The 17,854-nt window shown below is 40.9% G+C and overlaps 1 protein-coding gene across 2 annotated transcripts in view; it reads left to right on the top strand.

The window, feature by feature from the left end:
• The window catches only part of LOC103682108 (adhesion G protein-coupled receptor E2-like), a 48,026-nt gene extending 30,622 nt beyond the window's left edge, over window positions 1-17,404 (top strand). For both annotated transcript variants that reach the window (XM_008711695.2, XM_008711694.2), the window contains exons 14-18: window positions 6,561-6,627; window positions 6,889-6,980; window positions 8,032-8,200; window positions 8,286-8,396; window positions 17,149-17,404. In XM_008711695.2, the coding sequence (XP_008709917.2) occupies window positions 6,561-6,627; window positions 6,889-6,980; window positions 8,032-8,200; window positions 8,286-8,396; window positions 17,149-17,175 (466 nt within the window). In that variant the 3' untranslated portion in view covers window positions 17,176-17,404. The remainder of the gene's footprint in view (window positions 1-6,560; window positions 6,628-6,888; window positions 6,981-8,031; window positions 8,201-8,285; window positions 8,397-17,148) is intronic.
• Window positions 17,405-17,854: the final 450 nt, after the last annotated feature.

Genomic DNA, 17,854 nt, shown 5'->3' with positions numbered 1-17,854 from the left:
TTTTGAGTGAGGCTTGTATGGCTATGTATTTCCCCCTTAGGACTGCCTTTGCAGTATCCCATAGGTTTTGGACTGTTGTATTTTCATTCTCATTGGTCTCCATAAATTGTTTAATTTGATTTTTGATTTCCTGGTTTATCGAGTCATTCCTGAGCAGGATGGTTCTTAGTCTCCAAGTGTTTGAGTTTCTTCCAAATTTTTCCTTGTGGTTGAGTTCCAATTTCAGAGCGTTGTGGTCTGAGAGTATGCAGGGGATAATTTCAATCTTTTGGTATCGGCTGAGACCTGTTTTGTGTCCCAGAACATGGTCTATTCTTGAGAATGTTCCATGGGCATTAGAATAGAATGAGTATTCTTTGGTTCTGGGGTATAGTGTTCTATATATATCTAAGATGGACCACAACTTCTTAATCCAGTCATCTGTTGAAGGGCATCTCGGCTCCTTCCACAATTTAGCTATTGTGGACAATGCTGCTATGAACATTGGGGTGCACATGGCCCTTCTCTTCACTATGTCTGTATCTTTGGGGTAAATACCCACTAGTGCAATGGCTGGGTCATAGGGTAGCTCAATTTTTAACTTTTTAAGGGTTTAACTTTTTTAAGGGAAAACCACTGTTTTCCAGAGTGGCTGTACCAACTTGCATTCCCACCAACAATGTAGGAGGGATCCCCTTTCTCCACATCCTCTCCAGCAATTGCTGTTTCCTGCCTTGTTAATTTTTGCCATTCCAACTGGTGTAAGGTGGTATCTTGGTGTGGTTTTGATTTGAATTTCCCTGATGGCTAATGATTTTGAACATTTTTTCATGTAGAACACGTTCCTCTTGTGCACAGCATTCCCTCCTCATTCCTGCTACCCTCCTCCACCCCCGCCCCGGCCACCATTAATCTACCCTCTGTCTCTGTGGCTCTGCCTGTTCTGGATATTTGACGTAAATGAAATCATACATGTGGTCTCTTGTGACTGCGTTCTTCCCCTTTGTAGGATGCTTTCAGGGCTGACCCACATGGTTGTTGCAAGTATGGTGACTTCATGACTTTATTCCTTGTTGTTAATTGCTCCCGGTGGTGCTATGGTTTTGGAAATAATATTCCATTATACAGATACTGTGTTTTACGTATCTTTCATTTGATGGGCTCTTAGATTGTTTTCAGTTTTTGCCATTATGAATGATGCTGCCACAACTAAACACGTGTAAGTTTTTGTGTGAACATATATTTTCATTGCTTTAGTTATATATCCATTTGTGGGATTGCCGGATCACGTCGCACATCTACATTTAGCATTTAGACAAACTGCCGTGCATTTTCCCAAGTGTCTGCACCATTTTAGATTCCCACGAGCAATTTTATATATATATATATATATATAATTTCTCCACATCATTATATATATATATATAGATTTAGATTTAGATATCTATATCTATCTATATATAAGATATATATATAAGATATATATATAGATTTAGATTCCCACGAACAAATATATATATATATAATTTCTTCACATCATTAACACTCAATTTTCTACATTTTGAATGTTAGCCTTTTGTGTGAGTTTGAAGTGATATCTCATTGTGGTTTAGACTTCAATCCCTACTAACTAGTGATGCTGAAGCTTTCCCATGTTTATTGACCATCTGCTTATCTTCTTTGGAGAAATGCTTTTCCAGGTCTTTTGCCCATTTTAAAAATTGGATTATTTGTCTTTTTATTGTTGAGGTTTTGAGTTCTTAATATGTTCTGGATGCTAGGGCCTCTTCGATATGTGATCTGCAAATATTTTCTGCCAATCCACGTCTTTTCACTTTCTTGATAAGGTCATTTAAAACAGAAAAAGTTTTTAATTTTGATGAAGTCCAGTTTATTTTTTCTTTTGCTGCTTATGCTTTGGATGTGATATCTAAAGCCATCATGCAACCTAATATTCCAACATTCCTTTCCTCCTCCTTTATATTACTGCTGTCATAAAAATTATGTCTTTGCACTTTATAAGCCCAATGATACAGTTTTATAAGTATTATTCTGTGCAGTGATCTTTTTTGTTTTTGTTTTTAGAGAGAGAGAAAGTGAGAGCAAGTGGGGGTAGGGAGGGGCAGAAGGAAAGAGAGAGAGAATCATAGGCAGGCTCCACAGTTTCTGGGGCTTGATCTCGTGACACTGAGATCATGACCTGAACGGTAATCAAGGGTTGGATGCTTAACCAACTGTGCCACCCAGGCGCCCCTGTGCAATTATCTTTTAAAACAGGAGAACCAAAGAGTTACAAGCAAAAATACACTTACAGTGTCTTTCCTAATACCTACCTAGTTACTTTTACTGGTGCTCTTTATTTCTTTGTTTGGATTCAAGTTACTGTCTAGTGTCCTTTCTTATCAAGCTGAAGGACTCATTTTGTATTTCTTCTAGGACAGTTCAACAAGCAAGAATTATCTTATTTTTGTTTATCTTAAATTGCCTAAATTTCTTCACTTTTCAAGGAGAATTTAGCTGGATATGGAAGTCCCTGTGAACCATCATTTTTTTTTGACACTGAAGATGTTATTCCACTGCTTTTTGACCTCCATGATCTCAGACAAGAAGTCTCTTGTTAATCTCATTGAGGATCTCTTGTACACGAAAAATCAATTTTCTCTTGCCACTTTAAAGATTTTGTCTTTGTCCTTTGTCAGTAGGTCTGTGATGTGTTTCAGTGTGGATCTCTTTGAGTTTATTCCAGTTGTACTTCATTGAGCTTCTTGGATGTATAGATTGATATTTTTATTCAAATTTGGGGAGTTTTTAGCTCTTCATTCTTCAAGTATTTTTCTGCCCTCTAGCTTCGTCTTCTTCTGGGACTCCAATTACGTGTATATTGATGGCTTGGTCCTGTGCCACAAATCTCTGAGGTTCTGTTCATTTTTCTTCACTCTATTTTCTTTCTGTTCCTCAGTGAATAACTTCCATTGACCTGTATTCAAATTTATTACTTTTTTTCTTTTACCAGCTCCAATCTGTTGTTGAGCCCTTCTGGTGAATTTTTCACTTCAGTTATTGAATTTTTTAACTCTAGAATTTCTATCTGGTTCCATACATAATATCGATTGCTTTATCCATATCCATATTCAACAACACTGTAGTTGTTTTTTCTTTAATTTTTAGACATGCTTTAGTATTTTTAATGTATTTATAATATCTGATTAAAAGACTTTATCTACAAAGTTTGAAATCTGTGGTTCCTTAGAGATGTTTTCTTTTGACTGATTTTTTTCCTTTGTATGTTGCACATTTTCCTGTTTTTTTGGATATATCATAAATTTTTGGTTAAAACTCAATATTTTAGATAATATATTGTAACACTTCTGTTATAATGTTCCTCCACCATCGAAGATATGTTGCAGTTTCTGGTTTGTGGTGTTTTGTTTGTTTGTTTGTTTAGTGACTTTCCTGGACTAATTCTGTAAATTGTTCATTCCTTGCAGTATGTGATCCTTGTAGGGTGTTGGTCACATCTGGGTCAGTATAATTTAATGGCCACCCAATGCTTGTTCAGAAGATTTTCTTAATGCTTTGCCTATCTTTTTATCCATTCATTTGTCTATGGACATTGGGCTCTTCGATATTTTTTTTGCTGTTGTGGACATTGCTGCTATAAACACTGGGGTGCATCCCATGCCTTTTTTGAGTGAGGCATTATCCGTGTGCATCCTTAGACTTAGAGGAATGTTTCAGAGGTTTTCAAAATTTGTTATGGTCTTTTGGTTCTCCAGTATTTCCTTTAAAATTGCTGGACAAGTTCTTGTTGATCCCACTTGAAATCATAGGCAGTAGTTGGCTATTGTATTGGTAATGCCCTAGCATAGGCTCCCCTCTCCCCCATGAGTTCTCAGTCAAATGAAATAGTCACCAAATTTAGAGAATAAAGAGTTAGGGAACTACAGGGTTACAAAAAAAATATTGGCTGTGTTCTGGGGGTGATGATGATGCTTTTAGTGGAGCTCCAAAAATAGTCAGATCTCTCCATTGTCTTCAGTGCTCTCAACTTTTGGCTGCGACACCACCAAGCTCCATGTTAACCATCCCAGCCTCCTTTCTCTCTAGTCTTAGTGAGGTGTAGTAATTTCTCTTGGATAGACTATTTTCAATTTGTTCTGCGGTTTTGGGTAACAGCCAGAGTTTTGAAATGGTTGGTTTTCATTGTCCTGTATGTATTTTTATTGTTTTAGAAGGAGAGCAAGTTCACCAAGGTCCTTACTCCTCCATTCAGGAGGTCAGTTCCCAGGACGTGCACGCCTAACCACAACATGCTGCTACAGCTTATGCTCACCTACATCAACCGAGCTCTTCCCGGGTGTCTTTCTTGGACACTTCAGTTCTCTCTTGCTTACGTTCTTCTTAGTCTATATTTCAGTTGTCCTGAAATGGTCTTCCACACTCTCTATTGTTCTGAAATGCCCTGCTCATTCTCTCCTTTATCCTAATGTAGAATCAAAAGTGAATTCTGTCACTGTGTATCAGTAAAACCTTCAGTCATAGACCTAAGCTCTCTATGCATTAGTTACCAATGTGTGATCATAAGAGAACCTCTGATTTGTGCTGTTGTGAAAATTAAATCGAATAACTTAACAACAAAAGACAAATAACTCAATTTAATTAATCAGTTGGAAGAGCATGTGACTCTTTATTTCAGGGTCATGAGTTTGAGCCCCATGTGGGGTGTAGAGATTAATTAAAGAAAATAAAAAGCTGAAAAAATGGACAAAATATTTTAATAGACATTTCCCCAAAGAAGATATGTGAATGACCAATTAGCACATGAAAAGATGCTCAGCAACCTTAGTCATTAGGAAAATGCAAGTCAAAAACCACCAGTGAGATATTACTGCATACCCATTAGTGGAGATGATTAAAAAAGACTGGCAGTAAAAACTGCTTGGAAGAATATGGGAAATTTGGAGCACTCATACATTGCTGGTTGGAATGTAAAACGGTGCAACCATTTGGGAACGTGGTTTAGCGGTTTTTCACAAAGTTCAATATACAGCTACCATATGCTAGGTATATACCCCAAACAAAAGGAAACATATGTTCAGACAGAAACTTGTATATGAATCCTCATAGCAGCAGTATTCAATATTGGAAGCAACTGGAATGCCCATCAATTGGTGAATGGATAAACAAAATGTAACATATGCATCCAGCAGAATATTATTTTGCCACGGCTAATTGAACATAATAAAAAATAAGACTAAGGAATATTGCTCATCCATAAAAATGTGCTACAGTGTGGATGAACTTTGAAAGCATGATGCTAAATGAAAGAATCCAGTCATGAAAGACCACATATCTCATGATACCACTTATGTAAAATATTCAGAATAGACAAATCCATCAAGTGAGAAAGCAGAGTAATGGTGCCCTGGGGGGTGGGTGGGGACTGGAGTGTGTGGAGGTGGGAGTACATGACTGCTAATGTAAATGAAATTTCTCTTAGAGGAGTTGAAAATGTCCAAAAGTTAGATGTTGGTGCTGGTTGCACAACTTTGTGAATATTCTAAAGATCACTGAACTGTATAGTTTAAATGGGTGAATTTTATGGTCTATAAAATAAATCTCAATAAAGCCATGAAAAACTGAACATAATAAATAAAAATAAAATAAAATACAAATAAAAGGCTAAGTCCCCCCTCCCCCATAAAACTAAGTTGATGGCTTTGGCAGCCAATGGAAAAAAATTCAATTGAACTGTGCAAGAAAGGCCCTTGAAACCATGTTAGGTTCACAGGACTCTCAAATCTGTTAACATGTTTGTGGGCTTCTTTGCTTCCACACTGTTTATCTCGTAACAACCTTCACTGTTAATATCTCAGCTAAAAATATAGTTTCCTTAGAGAATCTTCCTTACCCATCCTAATCCCTGAGACTCCAAACTAAGCATTGACATTCAATGATACATCTCATAGCGTCACATTTTTGTTTTATTGTTATAGTATGTCTAATCGTGTGTCTCATACTCCACGTGAGATTTGTGGGTTTTAAGACTATGTTTACTTTCTTTACCACTGTATCTTCAGAGGCAACCACAGAGCCTGTCACAAAAGATTTGCATTGACATGGATGGAATTGGGGGGGATTATGCTAAGTGAAATAAGTCAGGTAGAGAAAGACGATTATCATACAGTTTCACTCATATGTGGAACATAAGGGATAGAGCAGAGGACCACAGGGAAAGGGAGGGAAAATGGAATGGGAAGAAATCAGAGAGGGAGACAAATCATGAGAGACTCTGGACTCTGGAAAACAAATAGGGTTACAGAAAGAAGGGGGGGTGGGGGGTAGGGTAACCAGGTGATGGGTATTAAGGAGTGCATGTGTTGGGATGAGCACTGGGTGTTATATGCAACTAATGAATCGTTGAACACTACATCAAAAACTTATGATATACTATATGCTAGCTAACTGAACATAATAAAAAAAAGAGTCACTTAAAATTGTTGAAGAACGAATGAATGAATTTATATAATAGTTCTGTATTCCTAAGGACCAATGCATTTTTTATTCTCTCTCTTGCTCAGCTGCTGGCTCCACCCAGATGAGGGATTTCTATGGAGCTTCCTTGGACCAGTCTGTGTCATCTTCTCTGTGAGTAATGACATCACAGCATCCTTGATGCTTAGCTGGGGGTCATTAGAAGAGCAGAATTTTAAAGGGGGTGACAGGGGCAGGCGTGTCCCTGGATTGTCAGGGCATTGTTTGGTTTTCTAAGATTGCTCCTAAAACTACAAACTCTAACACTGTTGCTCAATATGGAAACAACTTAAATGTGGAATTGATGTTGGACAGGTCAGGATACAGATCACAGATTGAAATTTTATTCAATAAACCTTCTGTGGTTTCTTGAAGGTCAATTTAGCTTTTGTTCTGATGACCCTCTGGATTTTGAAAAGCAAACTGTCATCCCTCAATAGTGATGTATCCACCCTCCAGAACACAAGGTAAGATGGAGAAGAGAGTGACAACCCTACAGACATGTGTGGTTCTAAGGACAAAGCCATGTGACCCTGATGCTTCTTTTTGGGGTCTGCTGAGGGGGCCTAGAGTAGAGAGGTGCAGCTATCCTTCTATGGCAGCTGGCTCAGATTCAGTGGTGTGCTGCTGACACCCTGGCCAAAATGTTCTATTTTTTTTCCTCAGAGAGAGAGAGAGAGAGAGAGAGAGAGAGGGTGGGGAAGGGGAGGGCAGAAGGAGAGGGAAGGAGAGAATCTTAAGCAGTCCCATGACACTGAGCTGAAATCAAGATTCAGATGTTAAGTGACTGAGCCACCCAAGTGCCTCTGTTCTATTTCTAACCCCAGTTTGTAACTCCCTCAGCAACAGGAAGAAATGGCATTGGTTAATAAACATTCTTTGGACTCTTGCCATCAATCCTATGACAAATGTGCAGAGAACATTTATGTTCCCATGAAGCAGTTAGAAAAACCTGTGATTGTTTTCACAACCCAGCCTACACTTCCACACACCACCCTCAGTTCAGGCTCCTTCTGACCCCTCTTCCATTCCTTTCTGTGGAGAAAATTGTAGTCAATGTCAAATCTTCTGGGAGGCTTGGGCAGTCCTGTGCTCCAGCAAATTTGTGCAAATGTTTGCTATTTCTTCCATGTCCCTATTATCCTTTCCAAATGAAAATAGAAATCTTGCTTTGTTATTTTTAATGCCCAGGTCCCACCTCAGAGACTGATGCAAAATTCCTCCTCTTTAATGTTGGATGAATGAAATTCAGGGTCTCCATGGAGCGTCATACGTTTTTGAAACTTACATTATGAAGTATCCCTATCCTCCTTGATATGAACCAAAACTTTACCCTGGTCTCTAGTGACATTTTTTCTCTAGGGGATCATAGGCAGTAAAGATCAAAGCTGATCACAATTCAGTCTGAGAACTCATCACCAACAGGGGAAGGAAGGAGAATCCATAGGGTAGAGAGGAGAATGGTTGTCATTGTGTTGCCCCGGGTGCGTCATGAGCCTCCTTTCTCCTCCCACCCAGGATGCTGACATTTAAAGCCACAGCTCAGCTCTTCATCCTGGGCTGCACGTGGTGCCTGGGCGTCCTGCAGGTGGGCCCAGCTGCCCTCGTCATGGCTTACCTCTTCACCATCGTCAACAGCCTGCAGGGAGTCTTCCTCTTCCTGGTGTACTGCCTCCTCAGCCAGCAGGTACCCCTGCCCAGCTCCCACCCAGGACCCTTCCTGTCCTCACTACCCTCAGTGAGCTGATCCAGAACATACATTTCCTCTGCAGGTGCGGGAGCAATATGGGAAATGGTTCAAAGTGATCAGGAAAACAAGAGCCAAGTCTGAGAAATACACACTGTCCAGCAAGGTCACGTCTGATACCTCCCAACCCAGCATGGTAAGATCAGGCATTGCTCTCGGAGCACTTCACTAAGCGATCGCTTGAGTACCATATGCTTATCATGCTGAACAACTATAGTGTGTAGCAGATGATGCCCCAGGGTGGCTCACACTTGCTTTGCTTTTTTTTGGTTAAGATTTTATTTATTTATCTGAGGGAGAGTGAGGGAGAGAGGGAGAGCATGAGTGGGGTGGGGAGAGGCAGAGGGAGAGGGAGAAGGAGGCTCCCCGCCAAGCAGAAAGCCCCATGCAGGGCTCGATCCCAGGACCTTGGAATCACTACCCAAGCTGAAGGCAGACACTTGACTGACTGCGCCACCCAGGCACTCCTGAGATATAGGTGTTATGACTCCTTCTACTTTGAAGATTAAAAAATCGAATCTTGGAAAGACTGAGATGTAGGAAGGGCCTTCAACTCCATATTCTCTTCCCATAATCCCAATTTGAAGAATTACTACAAATATATATATATATATATTTAATAATAATTTTTTATTATATCATATTAGTCACTATACAGTACATCTCAAGTTTTTGATGTAATGTTCCATGATTCATTACTTGCGTATAACACCCAGTGCACCATGCAATACGTGCCCTCCTTAATACCCATCACCGGCCTATCCCATTTCCCTACCCTCCTCCCCTCTGAAGCCCTCAGTTTGTTTCTCAGAGTCCATAGTCTCTCATGGTTCATCCCCCTTTCTGTTTACCCCCCCTTCCTTCTTCCCGTTCTTCTCCTACCGATCTTCCTACTTCTTATGTTCTATAAATGAGTGAAACCATATGATAATTGTCTTCCTCTGCTTGACTTATTTCACTTAGCATCATCTCCCCCAGTCCCGTCCATGTTGCTGCAAATGTTCTGTAATCGTTCTTTTTGATGGCTGAGTAATATTCCATTGTATATATGGACCACAACTTCTTAATCCAGTCATCTGTTGAAGGGCATCTTGGTTCCTTCCACGATTTAGCTATTGTGGACAATGCTGCTATGCACATTGGGGTGCATATGGCCCTTCTCTTCACTATGTCTGTATCTTTGGGGTAAATACCCAGTAGTGCAATTGCTGGATCATAGGGTAGCTCAATTTTTAACTTTTTAAGGGACCTCCACACTGTATTCCAGAGTGGCTGTACCAACTTGCATTCCCACCAACAGTGTAAGAGGGTTCCCCTTTCTCCACATCCTCTCCAACATTTGTTGTTTCTTGCCTTGTCAATTTTTGCCATTCTAACTGGTGTAAGGTGGTATCTCAGTGTGGTTTTGATTTGAATTTCCCTGATGGCTAAAGATTTTGAACATTTTTTCAGGTGTCTGTTAGCCATTTGTATGTCTTCATTGGAAAAGTGTCTGTTCATATCTTCTCCCCATTTTTTAAATAATATTTTTTATTATATTATGTTAGTCACCATACAGTACATCCCTAGTTTTTGATGTAAAGTTCCATGATTCATTACTTCTTCTGCCCATTTTTTGGTTTGATTATTTGACTCCCGTGTATAGAGTTTGAGAAGTTCTTTGTAGATCTTGGGTACCAGTCTTTTATCTGTAGTGTCATTTGCAAATATCTTCTCCCATTCCGTGGGCTGCCTCTTAGTTTTTTTGACTGTTTCCTTGGCTGTGCAGAAGCTTTTTATCTTGATGAAGTCCCACAAGTTCATTTTATCTTTTGTTTCTCTTGCCTTTGGAGATGTGTCACGAAAAAGGTTGCTGTGGCCGGTATCAAAGAGGTTGCAGCCTATGTTCTCCTCTAGGATTTTGATGGACTCCTGTCTCACATCGAGGTCTTTCATCCATTTGGAGTTTATCTTTGTGTATGGTGTGAGTGGTCAAATTTCATTCTTTCGCATGTAACTGTCCAATTTCCCCAGCACCATTTATTGAAGAGACTATCTTTTTTCCACTGGATGTTTTTTCCTGTTTTGTCAAAGATTAGTTGCCCAAAGAGCCGAGGGTCCATTTCTGGGTTCTCTATTCTGTTCCGTTGGTCTATGTGTCTGTTTTTGTGCCAGTACCATGCTGTCTTTGTGATCACAGCTTTGTAGTACAGCTTGAAATCTGGCATTGTGATGCCCCCAGCTTTGTTTTTCCTTTTCAACAATTCTTTGGCGATCCGTGGCCTTTTCCAGTTCCATACAAATTGAAGGACTGTTTGTTCCAGTTCTTTGAAAAATGTCATTGGTATTTTGATCAGGATGGCATTGAAAGTGTAGATTGCTCTGAGTAGCATAGACATTTTAACTATGTCCTTTTATACCATGGAAAATTGGAACTGTTATTCTCTGAGCCATTGAGAGGGTAAACAAGACTTTGTTGTGTGCGTTTCAAGAAATTCACCATGTCAACAATGTGAAAGAAGTCAGTCACGTTTGACACTCAAGATCTGCAGAATCCGGAATTTTTCTGTGTCCTTCATTGTGCTCAGAAAACTTCAACATAAATTCGAGGGAGTTAAGATGGCGGAGGAGTAGGAGACACCGTTTTCAGCCGGTCCTCCGAGTTGAGCTGGATAGGTACCAGACCAGCCTAAACAACCACAGAAACCAGCCTGAGATGCAGGAAGACGCATCTGGATCTCTACAAATGAACATCTCCAGCGCTGAGTATTGAGGTACGAAGCAGGGAGCCATGAAACTGTGCACAGATATCGGAAGATAAATGGAAGGGGGAGGGAGCCACCGCGTTCGGGTGCCGGGAAGCGGTAGCCACTTGCACGGGAGAGTGGGCAGGGCTCGCGGACAGCACCCGCAAAACAGCAGACTGAGATCTTGAGCCGGGTGCGCGCGCCACCAGGCATCTCGCGGAACACCAGAATCCCGGTGCGCTCACTGGATCCAGACTGAGACCGGGAGATCCGGGAGCGCGCGTGGGGCGGCTGGCGGCTGGCGGCATTAGAAACACAAAGGACAGAGACGCGCCGGGCCTGGAAGTGAGGGCTGGGACGCCGGGTGTGGGGCGCACATCCCGGGACGCTGCAGGGTTGAGCAGCACCAACAGAAACAGAGTTAAAGTGGCCAGAACATTAGTAGAGAACGGGCTGCAATCCTTCTGTTCCGTGACAGAGGCTGAAATTTGGCCACTGCTGCTCTCTCAGAAGAGGCACAGCAAACCGCCAGGGAAAGCCGCCAGAGAACAAAAGCCTGGAAATACTGGCTCAGGGAGTGCCCATCCCCATTCCCCCTCGCAGGGGACGCCGAGACTCTACCCAAACAGGGCTGCCTGAGTATCGGCACGGCAGGCCCCTCCCCCAGAAGGCAGGCTGAAAAATCAAGAAGACCACAACCCGGGCGCCTGGGTGGCGCAGTCATTGAGCGCCTGTCTTCGGCTTAGGGCGTGATCCCGGCATTCCGGAAAGGAGTCCCTCATCGGGCTCCTCCGCTGGGAGCCTGCTTCTTCCTCTCCCACTGCCCTGCTTCTGTTCCCTCTCTCGCTGGTTGGCTGCCACATAAATAAATAAATAAAATCTTTAAAGAAGAAGCCCACATCCCTAAGATCCCTATAAAACAAGGGGCACGGCCTGGGACCCAGTCAATAATTTGGGCTCTGGAAACCCCGCAACCTCTCTTCATCAGAATGACAAGAAGGAGAAGCCCCCCCCCAGCAAAGAAAAAACAGTGAATCTGTGGCCTCTGCCACAGAAATAATGGATATTGATGTAACCAAATTATCAGAAATGGAATTCAAAGTAACAATGGTCAAAATGATGAGTAGAATTGAAAAAACTATTAACGAAAAGGTTACTGAGAATATAGAATCCCTAAGGACAGAAATGAGAGCGAATCTGACAGAAATTAAAAATTCTATGAGCCAAATGCAGGCAACACTAGAGGCTCTGACGGCCAGGGACGCGGAAGCAGAGGAACGGGTTAGTGAATTGGAGGATGGGTTAATAGAGGAAAAAATGAAAATAGAAGATGGTCTTAAAAAAATCCACGCCCATGAATGTAGGTTATGGGAGATTACTGACTCAACGAAACGATCCAATGTTAGAATCATCGGCATCCCCGAAGGGGTGGAGAAAAACAGAGGTCTAGAAGAGATATTTGAACAAATTGTAGCTGAAAACTTCCCTAATCTAGCAAGGGAAACAAACATTCATGTCCAAGAGGCAGAGAGGACCCCTCCCAAGCTCAACCACAACAAACCTACACCACGTCACGTCATAGTGCATTTCGCCAATATTAGATCCAAGGATACAGTATTGAAAGCGGCCAGGGCAAAGAAATTTCTCGTGTACCAAGGCAAAAGCATCAGAATTACGTCAGACCTGTCTACACAGACCTGGAATGAGAGAAAGGGTTGGGGGAGCATATTTAAAGCTCTTTCAGAGAAAAACATGCAGCCAAGGATCCTTTATCCAGCAAGGCTGTCATTCAGAATTGATGGAGAAATAAAGACATTTCAGAATCGACAGTCACTAACCAATATTGTAACCACGAAACCAGCCCTACAGGAGATATTACGGGGGGTTCTATAAAAGTAAAAAGACCCCAAGAGTGATACAGAACAGAAAGTCACAGCCAATACAAACAAAGACTTTACTGGCAACATGGCAACATTAAAATCATATCTCTCAGTAATCAGTCTTAATGTAAATGGTTTGAACCATCCGATAAAACGCCACAGGGTTGCAGATTGGATAAAAAGAAATGACCCATCCATTTGCTGTCTACAAGAGACTCATTTCGAACCCAAAGATGCATTCAGACTGAGAGTAAGGGGATGGAGTACCATCTTTCACGCAAATGGACCTCAAAAGAAAGCTGGGGTAGCAATTCTCATATCAGATAAATTGGATTTTAAACTACAGACTATAGTTAGAGATGCAGAAGGGCACTATATTATTCTTAAGGGAAGTATTCAACAAGTGGATATGACAATTATAAATATATATGCCCCCAACAGGGGAGCAGCAAGATACACAAGCCAACTCTTAACCAGAATAAAGAGACATATAGATAAAAATACATTAATAGTAGGGGACCTCAACACTCCACTCTCAGAAATAGACAGAACACCCTGGCAAAAACTAAGCAAAGAATCAAAGGCTTTGAATGCCATACTCGACGAGTTGGACCTCATAGATATATATAGAACACTACACCCCAGAACCAAAGAATACTCATTCTATTCTAATGCCCATGGAACATTCTCAAGAATAGACCATGTTCTGGGACACAAAACAGGTCTCAACCGATACCAAAAGATTGAAATTATCCCCTGCATATTCTCAGACCACAACGCTCTGAAATTGGAACTCAACCACAAGGAAAAATTTGGAAGAAACTCAAACACTTGGAGACTAAGAACCATCCTGCTCAGGAATGACTCGATAAACCAGGAAATCAAAAATCAAATTAAACAATTTATGGAGACCAATGAGAATGAAAATACAACAGTCCAAAACCTATGGGATACTGCAAAGGCAGTCCTAAGGGGGAAATACATAGCCATCCAAGCCTCACTCAAAAGAATAGAAAAATCTAAAATGCAGTTTTTATATTCTCACCTCAAGAAGCTGGAACAGCAACAGAGGGACAGGCCTAATCCACGCACGAGGAAGCAGTTGACCAAAATTAGAGCTGAAATCAATCAAGCAGAAACCAGAAGTACAGTAGAGCAGATCAACAGGACTAGAAGCTGGTTCTTTGAGAGAATCAATAAAATTGACAGACCACTGGCAAGACTTATCCAAAAGAAAAGAGAAAGGACCCAGATTATTAAAATTATGAATGAAAAAGGAGAGGTCACGACGAACACCATTGAAATTGGAAGGATTATTAGAAATTTTTATCAACAGCTATATGCCAATAAACTAAGCAATCTGGAAGAGATGGAATCCTTCCTGGAAACCTATAAACTACCAAGATTGAAACCGGAAGAAATTGATTCCTTAAACAGGCCAATTAATTATGAAGAAATTGAGTCAGTGATAAACAACCTTCCAAATAACAAAACTCCAGGCCCGGACGGTTTTCCTGGGGAATTCTACCAAACATTCAAAGAAGAAATAATACCTATTCTCCTAAAGCTATTTCAAAAAATAGAAACAGAAGGAAAGCTACCAAACTCATTCTATGAGGCCAATATTACCTTGATCCCCAAACCAGGCAAAGACCCCCTCAAAAAGGAGAATTACAGACCGATTTCCCTAATGAATATGGACGCCAAAATCCTCAACAAGATACTTGCTAATAGAATCCAACAGTACATTAAAAGGATTATCCATCACGATCAAGTGGGATTCATACCTGGGATGCAAGCGTGGTTCAATATTCGCAAATCAATCAGCGTGATACATCATATCAACAAGAAAAGACTCAGGAACCATATGATCCTCTCAATCGATGCCGAAAAAGCATTTGACAAAATACAGCATCCTTTCCTGATTAAAACCCTTCAGAGTGTAGGAATAGAAGGTACATTTCTCAATCTCATAAAAGCCATCTATGAAAAGCCTACTGCAAATATTATTCTCAATGGGGAAAAGCTGGAAGCCTTTCCCTTAAGATCAGGAACACGACAAGGATGCCCACTCTCGCCACTATTATTCAACATAGTACTAGAAGTCCTTGCAACAGCAATCAGACAACAAAAAGGGATCAAAGGTATTCAAATTGGCAAAGAAGAAGTCAAAATGTCTCTCTTCGCAAATGACATGATACTCTATATGGAAAACCCAAAAGAAGCCACTCCCAAACTATTAGAAGTTATAGAGCAATTCAGTAACGTGGCGGGATACAAAATCAATGCTCAGAAATCAGTTGCATTTCTATACACGAATAACGAGACCGAAGAAAGAGAAATTAGGGAATCCATCCCATTTACAATAGCACCAAAAACCATACGTTACCTTGGAATTAACTTAACCAGAGACGTAAAGGACCTATATTCTAGAAACTATAAATCACTCTTGAAAGACATTGAGGAAGACATAAAAAGATGGAAAGATATTCCATGCTCATGAATCGGAAGAATTAACATAGTTAAAATGTCCATGCTACCCAGAGCAATCTACACTTTCAATGCTATCCCGATCAAAATACCGAGGACATTTTTCAAAGAACTGGAACAAATAGTCCTTAAATTTGTATGGAAACAGAAAAGGCCCCGAATCTCCAAGGAACTGTTGAAAAGGAAAAACAAAGCTGGGGGCATCACAATGCCGGATTTCGAGCTGTACTACAAAGCTGTGATCACAAAGACAGCATGGTACTGGCACAAAAACAGACACATAGACCAATGGAACAGAATAGAGAGCCCAGAAATGGACCCTCGGCTCTTTGGGCAACTAATATTTGATAAAGCAGGAAAAAACATCCGGTGGGAAAAAGACAGTCTCTTCAATAAATGGTGCTGGGAAAATTGGACAGCTACATGCAAAAGAATGAAACTTGACCACTATCTCACACCATACACAAAAATAAACTCCAAATGGATGAAAGACCTCGATGTGAGACAGGAATCCATCAAAATTCTAGAGGAGAACATAGGCAGCAACCTCTACGACATCGGCCAAAGCAACCTTTTTCATGATACATCCCCAAAGGCAAGAGAAACAAAAGATAAAATGAATTTATGGGACTTCATCAAGATTAAAAGTTTCTGCACAGTCAAGGAAACAGTCAGAAAAACTAAGAGGCAGCCCACGGAATGGGAGAATATATTTGCAAATGACACTACAGATAAAGGACTGGTATCCAAGATCTACAAAGAACTTCTCAAACTCAATACACGAGAAACAAATAAACAAATCAAAAAATGGGCAGAAGATATGAACAGACACTTTTCCAATGAAGACATACAAATGGCTAACAGACACATGAAAAAATGTTCAAAATCATTAGCCATCAAGGAAATTCAAATCAAAACCACACTGAGATACCACCTTACGCCAGTTAGAATGGCAAAAATAGACAAGGCAAGAAACAACAATTGTTGGAGAGGATGTGGAGAAAGGGGATCCCTCCTACATTGTTGGTGGGAATGCAAGTTGGTACAGCCACTCTGGAAAACCGTGTGGAGGTCCCTTAAAAAGTTAAAAATTGAGCTACCCTATGATCCAGCCATTGCACTACTGGGTGTTTACCCCAAAGATACAGACGTAGTGAAGAGAAGGGCCATATGCACCCCAATGTTCATAGCAGCAATGTCCACAATAGCTAAATTGTGGAAGGAGCCGAGATGCCCTGCAACAGATGACTGTATTAAGAAGTTGTGGTCCATATATACAATGGAATATTACTCAGCTATCAGAAATTACGAGTTCTCAACATTTGCTACAACATGGACAGCACTGGAGGAGATAATGCTAAGTGAAATAAGTCAAGCAGAGAAAGACAACTATCATATGATTTCTCTCATCTATGGAACATAAGAACTAGGATGATTGTTAGGGGAAGAAAGGGATAAAGAAAGGGGGGGTAATCAGAAGCGGGAATGAAACATGAGAGACAATGGACTATGAGAAACAATCTGAGGGCTACAGAGGGGACGGGGTGGGGGAATGGGATAGACCGATGATGGGTAGAAGGAGGGCACGGATTGCATGGTGCACTGGGTGTTATACGCAACTAATGAATCATCGAGCCTTACATCGGAAACCGGGGATGTACTGTATGGTGAGTAACATAATATAATAAAAAATCATAAAAAAAAACCTTCAACATATAAAGGGCCAGATGTGGCCCAATTTCTTGGTCATTGTGGGTTACATCTTTTTCTGAAGCCTCTCCTTCCTACAAAGTCTCTTCCAGATGCTGAACCTCTGTGAGCAGGAAAACCCAACTCAATGGATTTTCCTACCAGCAACATCCACAAGAATGGAAATGTTCACACCAGTCTGGATTTTGTAATTTCTTTGTTCTGTTTTCTGTAGGTTTAATTATTCATTCATTCAAAGATATTGATTTCTCACTAGTTCTAAGGCAGAGATCAAGAGAGACACAGGTTTTGTCTTCCCGGAGATTTAAGGGGGAAATAAAGTGATTTTTGCAGCTAGAGTTGACTCAGAGGTTGAAAAATTCCTATAAATTACATCTCTATAGCTGAACAATTGAAGTATAATCCATTTCACAGATACCATCTTGTTTCATCCTCACATGATGATACAGATAATTTGAAAACTCAGATCATGATAAGTATGTTTTAGGCTTTGTGGGCCAGTGTATTAGTCATGGTTGTCCAGAGAATTAGAACCAAAAGGACACACACACATACACACACCCACACACGGTTTTATGAAGCAATTTATAATGAGGTGTTGGCTCACATGATTATGGAGCTAAGTCCCACAGTCTGCTGTCTGAAGGGTGGATACCCAGGAAAGACAGTTGTGTAGTTTGAAGGCCTGAGAACCAAAGAGCTGATGGTGCAGAACCCATTCCGGGTCTGAAGGCCTAAGAGCTGTGTGTGTTGAGGGTAAGAAGATGGATGTCCCAGTCAAACCATCA

Source organism: Ursus maritimus, unplaced genomic scaffold (assembly GCF_017311325.1).
Source record: "Ursus maritimus isolate PB19 unplaced genomic scaffold, ASM1731132v1 scaffold_14, whole genome shotgun sequence".
Taxonomy (NCBI): Eukaryota; Metazoa; Chordata; class Mammalia; order Carnivora; family Ursidae; genus Ursus; species Ursus maritimus.
The sequence above is the reverse complement of the archived record's forward strand: the minus strand, read 5'-3'. Positions and strand labels throughout refer to the sequence as shown.